Source organism: Galendromus occidentalis, unplaced genomic scaffold, assembly GCF_000255335.2.
Source record: "Galendromus occidentalis unplaced genomic scaffold, Mocc_1.1 scf7180000077460, whole genome shotgun sequence".
Taxonomy (NCBI): Eukaryota; Metazoa; Arthropoda; class Arachnida; order Mesostigmata; family Phytoseiidae; genus Galendromus; species Galendromus occidentalis.
Genome location: NW_003805448.1, coordinates 300,841 through 308,784, shown reverse-complemented (window position 1 = coordinate 308,784; position 7,944 = coordinate 300,841). Strand labels below are relative to the sequence as shown.

The window sequence follows — 7,944 nt, the reverse complement described above, 5'->3', positions numbered from 1 at the left end:
CGTTCCACTCGGATTCCCGAGTGGCGAGTCGTGACGTCGCCGCCTTTCTCGAAAACATGCCTACCCAGGCAATTCCCTCTATCGCGGGCTTACCCGGCCATTCACGCAGCATGTATACAATACATTCACAGCATCTTCTATCTCCTCCATCGCGTATCGCGTAATCAATACTGTCAATACCGCATCCCGATTCGGAGCAGACGAACTTCTGCTGGTGGCTCCCTCTATGCGTCCTTGCCCGGCGACCACAACACCTCAAATTATCGAGAGAAAGTTATGGGACATTCTAGTGCTTCTTTTCCTTCCTTTCACTCCGCCGAATAAATCTTCAAAGACGGTGAGTTTTCCGATGAGATCACGGAATTCAGGAGCCATTCCTGACTCAGTGCGCGCGCCGAGGAGGCGAGGAGCGAAGGTGTTCGATTTCACCGATTCTCCTGCAGAGAATCTTTCGCGCATTTTGTTGTGGCTACCGCTGCTGACACTGCTGACTTCGACTGCTCTCAGCTGGGACGTGGCTCATTGGAGGTTCATCTCGGCTTCGAGAAACGGGGTTTTCGATCTGTTCGCTGACACCCGTCATACATGCCTGGTTGATAGTTCTACATATGCTCGATACTTGGTGTGTCCGAGGAATCATGCGTTATCCTACGAAACCCCAATCCTATAAATTAAAGACTCATGATCACTTGGCTTCCCGTGGGTAAATTGTTCGAGGGAACTCAATGTTGAGTTTCATGATCCTAGAAGAAGGCGAGAGAATGGAAACTCGAATTGGGGAAACTCGTGGAGAAAAACAAATAAATAACGGGCTCATCGAACCTTGATGAAGCGAGGAATTCTCTTCCTTTCGCGACCAATGAGCGGCGTTACGATTCGTGAACTGAAACGAGTGAAGCAGTGATACACATTACAAGAGCCTTGACCTGTGAGACGTCGATGCGAGGTCAAAGCGTTGGCAACATCTCCCGATTGAATCGTCGCTGAGTGTTCTCTTCTCACCGTATCGGGAATCTCTCTGAGAGGGAACAATGGATGAACTAAGACCGATGCGAGGAATATTCCCATCAGGATTCCTGGAGGATCGGGATACCTTCCTATCGTCGCTCCATAAGGTTCTTCTCGATGAGGCTCTTCCCATCCCAATATGAGTTGGATGATATCCTGGATGATATCGTGCTACCCATCCATTCAAATCTCGGTAGAATCGAGCGTTTGGGTCCGAGTATTGTTCTAACGAACGCTCAAATCGACAGGATATTCAAGTCATGAGACCAACTCACACTCTAAATTTGGATTGACAGCTCCGCCTGTATGCTCACGAATTAGGGGGAGGAACCTCCGAGTCGGTCAGAGATCATATCTCCGAAATTTCACCGAATCGTCTCTTTCTTCAAGTTCCGGCGCGGCCTTTGATCCAACGAAGGTCACCGACAGCGCATTCACCTACCTCGTTCATCGGATGCATTTCTTTACGTTCGATTACACCACAGACTATGATTTTCCGACAACTACTGATCAATGGATGAAATAGACACTGTCTTATGCAGAAAATCTCGATCTGTCCTCGTCTCTTTCATGACGGTGAGATGGGATACAGACATTTTCATCGATACGAGTCCTTGGGGGAAGTCCTGCGTCGAACTTTGAACAATACTACGGAAATGAGAAAGCTCCCGGCCAGGTTTCACGTATTTCAGTCTAGTTTGTAATGGAGATTTCCCGAGCAGAAGAAGCGAGGCCGTCCTGGGATTTCTTTGCCCTTCCATGTAGCGGTCGGTCCAGCGAAGACCGTCGGTCTATCCGGAACGTTCTCGTGGCATTCCTCGATGGGGGCCGAACAATCACCTTCAAAACCGCAGGGTGTTCCAGTGAAATCTGGTTTCATACTCCTCTCTCAGAGATAAGAGATAACTAATGAGAAAGTAAAGGAAAAAAAAGTTTTCGCTTTTCTGTTGTTCCGAAGCCATTCTCTGCCGGTCGTCAGTCCGCCAGCAAGCCAGACAGCCAGTCATTCAGTCAGTCAGTCAGTCTGTCACTCTGTTCGGAAGCCGAAGCAGGTTTTGCCTTTGATATAAATTCGCCCTTGCCATCTTCCCGTCCACTTGTGCGAACGCAGCCAAACGTCATTTCTCTGATAGCCGCCAGCAAGGTAGGCCTTCCGTCGCTGGTTGACGTGTATCTTTTTTCTGCGGTTCCGTCGAGCCATATGGTGCGAGACAGTCTGCACGATCGGATTTCGCGACTTCCGGTAGACTCATGGGCTCTCATGTTTCCACTCCGAATCTTTGTGGGGAAGTTCCTCCCGTCTGATAGAATCTGAGGATCCGCGCTATTCTAACGATTTTTTTTTTCTCTTGATCCGTGCGATATTCCAGGAGCTGCAGACGAAAACAATCATGTCGTGTCCCTTCGTGAGTCGCCTCTCGTCCGCATTCGTTAGAAACTATGCAACGAATCTGGTGAATATGTATCAACGACAATGTCCTTTCTTGGCCCGGAACATGGCAAGTGTCACCCCGATTTCATGCAGCCAACAAGTCAACTTGGAATCGCCGTCATCTTGTCCCGTTGACGTGGACAGTCGCTGCAGCCGTTGCCCGTTTCTGGCCGAGAACAGATCCGCAATCAAGTCCCTCTCGGCCGAAAGCATCGAGTTCGCGGAGCCTCCGTCGAAATGTAGAAAGCCGGATTTCGGCTATGAAACCCACTTCAAATCGATGATCGCAAGGAAGAAGATGGATCACTCGTACCGAGTGTTCAAGAGAGTCAATCGACTCGCCGCTGCTTTCCCTACGGCGACGGAACACAGCCCCGCTGAACCCAGCAAATCCATTACTGTTTGGTGCTCGAACGATTATCTAGGAATGTCACGCCACCCGAAAGTCACAGAGGCTGTCAGGAGAGCCCTCGAGAAACATGGAGCCGGCGCCGGAGGGACCCGGAACATCTCTGGAAACTCCCTGATGCACGAAAACCTCGAATCGGACTTGGCCAAGCTCCATCGGAAAGAGGCCGCGCTGCTGTTCACGTCGTGCTTCGTCGCAAACGATACCACCTTGTTCACGCTGGGGAAACTCATACCAGATGTTCATATATTCTCCGATGCCGGCAATCACGCGTCCATGATTCATGGCATCAGAAACTGTGGTGCGCCCAAGCACATATTTCGCCATAACGACGTCGAGCATTTGCGTGAGCTACTCCAGCAGGTTCCCAAATCCACGCCCAAAATTGTTGCGTTTGAAAGTGTACATTCGATGACGGGTGATATATCGCCAATGGAACAAATCTGCGACGTCGCTCACGACTTCGGAGCGATTACATTCGTTGACGAAGTTCATGCCGTGGGCTTGTACGGTCAGTACGGCGCCGGCATCGGTGAGCAAAGGAGCATACTGCACAAGATGGACGTAGTTTCTGGGACGTTGGGTAAAGCCTTCGGGAACATCGGGGGTTACGTCGCGTCGACGGCGAACTTCGTCGATTTTATTCGGTCTTATGGGGCTGGATTTATATTTACAACTTCGCTCCCTCCAACGGTTTTGTGTGGCGCGAGAGCTTCCATCGCAGTGCTGGCTTCGGACGAAGGTCGGGCGCTCCGGGCCCGCCATCAGCAAATTGTTCGATACTGCCGCTCGAGGTTGAGAACAGCCGGACTTCCTGCGCTCGATTCTGAGTCGCATATAATTCCCGTCCATGTTGGAGACCCTGAGAAATGCACGCGAATCAGCAACGAACTCATGAGATTAGGACACTACGTTCAAGCAATTAATTACCCGACGGTCGCTCGTGGTGAGGAGCGACTTCGTTTGGCCCCGACGCCTTTCCACACCGAATCGATGGTCGACCGTTTTGTTGGCGATTTGGGACGGGCTTGGAACCTAGCTGCTCTGGAGGCTTCGTATAGTACGGCCGCCGAGAAATGCCAATAAAGATCGTTTCGACTCCTGGTTGTGGAAATTCAGATTGTCTTATTCGTATCAGACAACCATTGAACAGGCTGTACAACGCCTGTTACGCAATATTTCGTAGCCTATTCCTGGCGGAAGCCACGGCCGAAGGGTTCCGTTCGAGGATGAGTGAAGAAATGAAACTTCAGCCCTAAAGTCCCGGAAGGAGGTACCTTCGAGCCAGACGGACACCGGAACTTTCATTCCGACGGACGGGGACAGTTCTGATTATGAGACGAAATGCTGGTACCTTCGAGGAACTTTCGAGGTGCAGAGCCATAAGTCTCTCCTGAGAAGTTTATGATCCGGTAAGTGCCTCCAAACAGGATTTCCAGGACGAGGCATGTACATGATGACCATGGAGGCACAGGTGACACCTCTTGGCCATGCTCGAACGATCCGATTCCAGCTGCGGCTAATTCAGAGAGGAGTGTCGGCGTCGGGAGGTTTAGCTGCGAGCTCTCGCTGACTGTTCAGTCGCCGACGCCATCGATGGACCAATCTGATGTATTCGAGCCTCGTATTCCGAATATCATGCATCATTCACTGTGAAACAGTTCCTGGATAGGCGGGCAGACCAACCGCAGTAGCTTTCGGACATCTCCTATCAAGGAGGGACCGAGCTGGAGGAAGGGAATCGAGGATGTTGGGCTGTATTCCTCTAGAGCAGCGGTTCCCAACCTGGGAGCCGCGGCTCCTAGGGGAGCCGCCGAACCTGGTAGCCGCGGCTCCCCTAGGAGCCGCGAGGCTTTTCTGGGGGACCCGCGGACGAATTTCTGGTGTTGGTCCGGGCCGTCAGGGTTTGTCAATTCCAAGGGAAGGATCGACGGTTGTGTTCCCGCCATTCCGTTCAACTCTATCGAGGAGTGAACGAAGCTAAAATAAAATCTCACTCGCTTTCACACCACTGCACGGAGCACCTTTTGTTTCCTTGTGTCTCTCCCGCAGAGAACACTTCATCCACCACTAAGCTTTTTCCCGTGAGCTTCGAGAAGCTCAACTCTTCTCTTCCGTCGAGAGAGATTGGACTCATTTGTTAGAGAGCTCTGGTATGCCCGCGAGGCTACCTTTTCCAGCCAGGAGCTGCTTGTCTCCGGAGATTCCCACTCAGTCTTTTTAACGGGGAATTGACGGGAGGGAGGCGGAATATTTGTGAACAATATATGTACATGCAAGTTATGAGTGCCGGAATTGAGCTGCGAATGGTCATTTTAGGGGAAAAAGAAGGGAGAGCAGGTAGGAGCCGCGGGAGCCGCGTGGGCACTGGGTATCCTGGGAGCCGCGGGAGCCGCGTGGGCACCGGGATCCTGGGAGCCGCGGGGGAATTCTGGGTTCGCTAGGGAGCCGCGGAGCCAAAAAGGTTGGGAACCGCTGCTCTAGAGGCAAGATCTAGGCTCCTCCGTCGGCGATCGCTCCGCGCAGATGAGGAAAACGATTCAGGTAAGAGTCACTATGTAGATGCATGGGGAAATAAATGAACGGCGCGAACTCAGCTCGCGGCCCTCTGAACTCGTACCTTGGGGTTCCGACGACTGCGCAGTTCATCACTGTGAGCATTACCGGGTAGTCTTAAATTTCGACGAAATCGTGTGCCCTCGCTCGAGCATTTTGAGCGGGAACGAAACCCGCGCGCGGACCCTTCGAGTGAATCGCTGTCTATTCCGAAGGGTATACCTCCGCCGTCGGAGCGCTCGTGACGCTCGTCTAACCGGCAATGATGGATCCCCTCATCTAGTTCGAATGAGTGCGGAGGAAATTTGCATCGATTTTTAAACGAAGAACATCGGTCGAAGCGAATTCCCGGGAGTAGCGAATTTACATCGATCAAGCATCCCGTAGGAGAACGCGGAAGACAACTTGCAAGATTTTCAGCGGGAGTCGTCCGATAGCCTTGAAGAATGTATCGAACTTTAATTTCGCTCGTCCACATCGGAGTACGAGATAAGTGTCGGGGTTGAATCAGCGTGGAATCCCTCACTCAGAATGGAGAGGGATTTCAGTGGCGCCTCCTAGCGTGGATGTTGGAGGAGCCAGAGCGCACGTGAAAACTCCTGAACAGAGAGCGGTGAAGCCACTGAGGATGCGGTATGTGGGCCCAACTGATATTTCTCTTCGCAACGTTGTGCGTTCTACACCCGGCTTACTGTGAGTACCGAACTATACTTTCAGGTGGCGGAACTCATAGAGAAATTATTCCCCGCGGTGTCAAGCGCTTTGTCAAGGCATCAACTCTGCAATTTTCTGATGAATCGAGTTTTTCGACCGGATCCTTCTCGAAAAGTGGCCATTCTCACCGATAGCGAAACTTCAAAATGCCGCCTCTGAAAGCCCTGAGACAAGTGCCGCCCTGGGCGCCCGCTCTCTTCCACCTCACGGAGTTATTCCGTTTTTCGATACGGAGTGCCGGGAAACTCACCACGCGGAACGACGACCGTCCATGGAACTCGAATGTTGTCGCGGAGCTGATATCCGAGAAACACATGCAAGGGTGAATCGAAAATCACTGCTCATGAGCGAACGCCCAGCTCGCTCCAGATGAGGTCAATGAGCGCGTACATTCCCGGAAGTTATCGGATGACTACAAGCAGCCCCTCGGAGACTTATCTCCACGAAACAGGCTGGAGCGAAGCGCTACGACGAAAGCGCAGAGCATCAATGACGCTTGACGTTGTTTACCACTGTTGAAGGCTTTCCTTCCGGTTGTCGACTACGATTGAACGTCGAAAGCTCGTCGCTGCGATTTTCGCGCTCCCCAGCCCCTGTTTTTCTATCAGACCTGTCTTCACTTAGCAAGCTTCCGGCATGTTCAGAGATCCCCTCGTAAATAAACGTCAAAGATAAATACGAAACAAAAGCTCACCCGCTACGAGCGCGCTGATAAGGAGAGCTTCCAGACGTCCTGAGAGCCGAAAGGCATTGTAGCGGTTTTTCCCCCGTTCGTTCGGCAAGTCTCTTCCGGCGTTGCTCCGGAACAAAAATCGTTGTTCCAAGGGTACGAGGAAAAACACGACGAGACAACGCGGACAAGCTGTATGGTTACTCCAGATTGTTTCCGAGAGTGTTCCGCTTATTCCTCGGCGGACAAGTTGAACGACAGCTTTGCGGTGTTGTTGTTCCATCCGATTCCCTCCTGGCTCGTCACGCTTTCCAGAGGAGTTCTGCTCTGGATTCCCGGGATTGTTAACGGGCTGGCGGGAACGACGCACCGAGGGAGGAGATTTGCAACCCGACTCTCGTCGCTCACTCAAATGTCAACTGCAAGTCGCTGAAAAGGTGATGCAGGATCTACTCTGCAAAACGACGATCTGCGCTTGCGTCTCGACAACAGCTTGCCCGAAGATAACGTTCGGAGCAAACGCGCGTCGTTGCGGTTCGGGACAAAGCAAGGTGAAAGAAGAATGAATCGCAGAGGGGGCTCGCACAAGTGTACTGTGTGTGGCCGTCTCATGCAAATTGAGTGTCTGTCGGAGACAGATCATCACTCGCGGTGCAGCTCTTCGCCTGTTGAAGATGAACGAACGAATGGAACTCACTTTCAACCGGCCGAGTCAGTCGTCCAAGCTTCGAGTTGCAAAACCGATGAAGAGAGTTACTTGGGTTCCTGCTGCCGGTCGGCGCAGTGAGTCGACCGCTAAAAAATTGATCACTTAATGGACTGCTCTGAATGCGAAACCAATTTCTCCCGGAAGCTGCGGGGCTGCCTGCATAGAACCAACGACTTCTGAGGCATTCCTCGAGTCGCCGTCAGAAATTCGATTCGGGCTTGCCCCTACAAGGTAGTGCTTGGAATATCCCCTGGTAGGTTTGAGTCAGAAATGGTGGCCTGAAGTCACCTGGTTTCCGCTCGGTGTGCTCGGTTCTGAGAGAAGGACGAGTTCGAACTCGGCGAAGCCTACGCTCGAGGCATCGTTATCGTGACCACGAAAATACGTCCCGCCTAGTTGAAGCCCGAGACGCATGAAGCGATTTATTTCACTCGCACTTGTCACTC

At 52.0% G+C, this 7,944-nt stretch overlaps 2 protein-coding genes across 2 annotated transcripts in view; both read left to right on the top strand.

Moving 5' to 3' along the window:
- Positions 1-253: 253 nt before the first annotated feature.
- On the top strand, positions 254-3,935 carry Alas (5-aminolevulinate synthase). Its single transcript, XM_003744152.1, has 2 exons — positions 254-337; positions 2,379-3,935. Exon 2 carries the CDS (start codon positions 2,400-2,402, stop codon positions 3,933-3,935), a length of 1,536 nt encoding a protein of 511 aa, XP_003744200.1. The 5' UTR covers positions 254-337; positions 2,379-2,399.
- Positions 3,936-6,011: 2,076 nt separating this feature from the next.
- The window catches only part of LOC100901593 (locomotion-related protein Hikaru genki), a 38,488-nt gene continuing 36,555 nt past the window's right edge, over positions 6,012-7,944 (top strand). The window contains exon 1 of the mRNA XM_003744151.2: positions 6,012-6,098. Within this exon, the coding sequence (XP_003744199.1) occupies positions 6,041-6,098 (58 nt within the window). The 5' untranslated portion in view covers positions 6,012-6,040. The remainder of the gene's footprint in view (positions 6,099-7,944) is intronic.

Coding starts and splice junctions, on each gene's coding strand:
- Alas (XM_003744152.1), top strand. CDS start 2,400: ATGTCGTGTCCCTTCGTGAGTCGCCTCTCGTCCGCATTCGTTAGAAAC.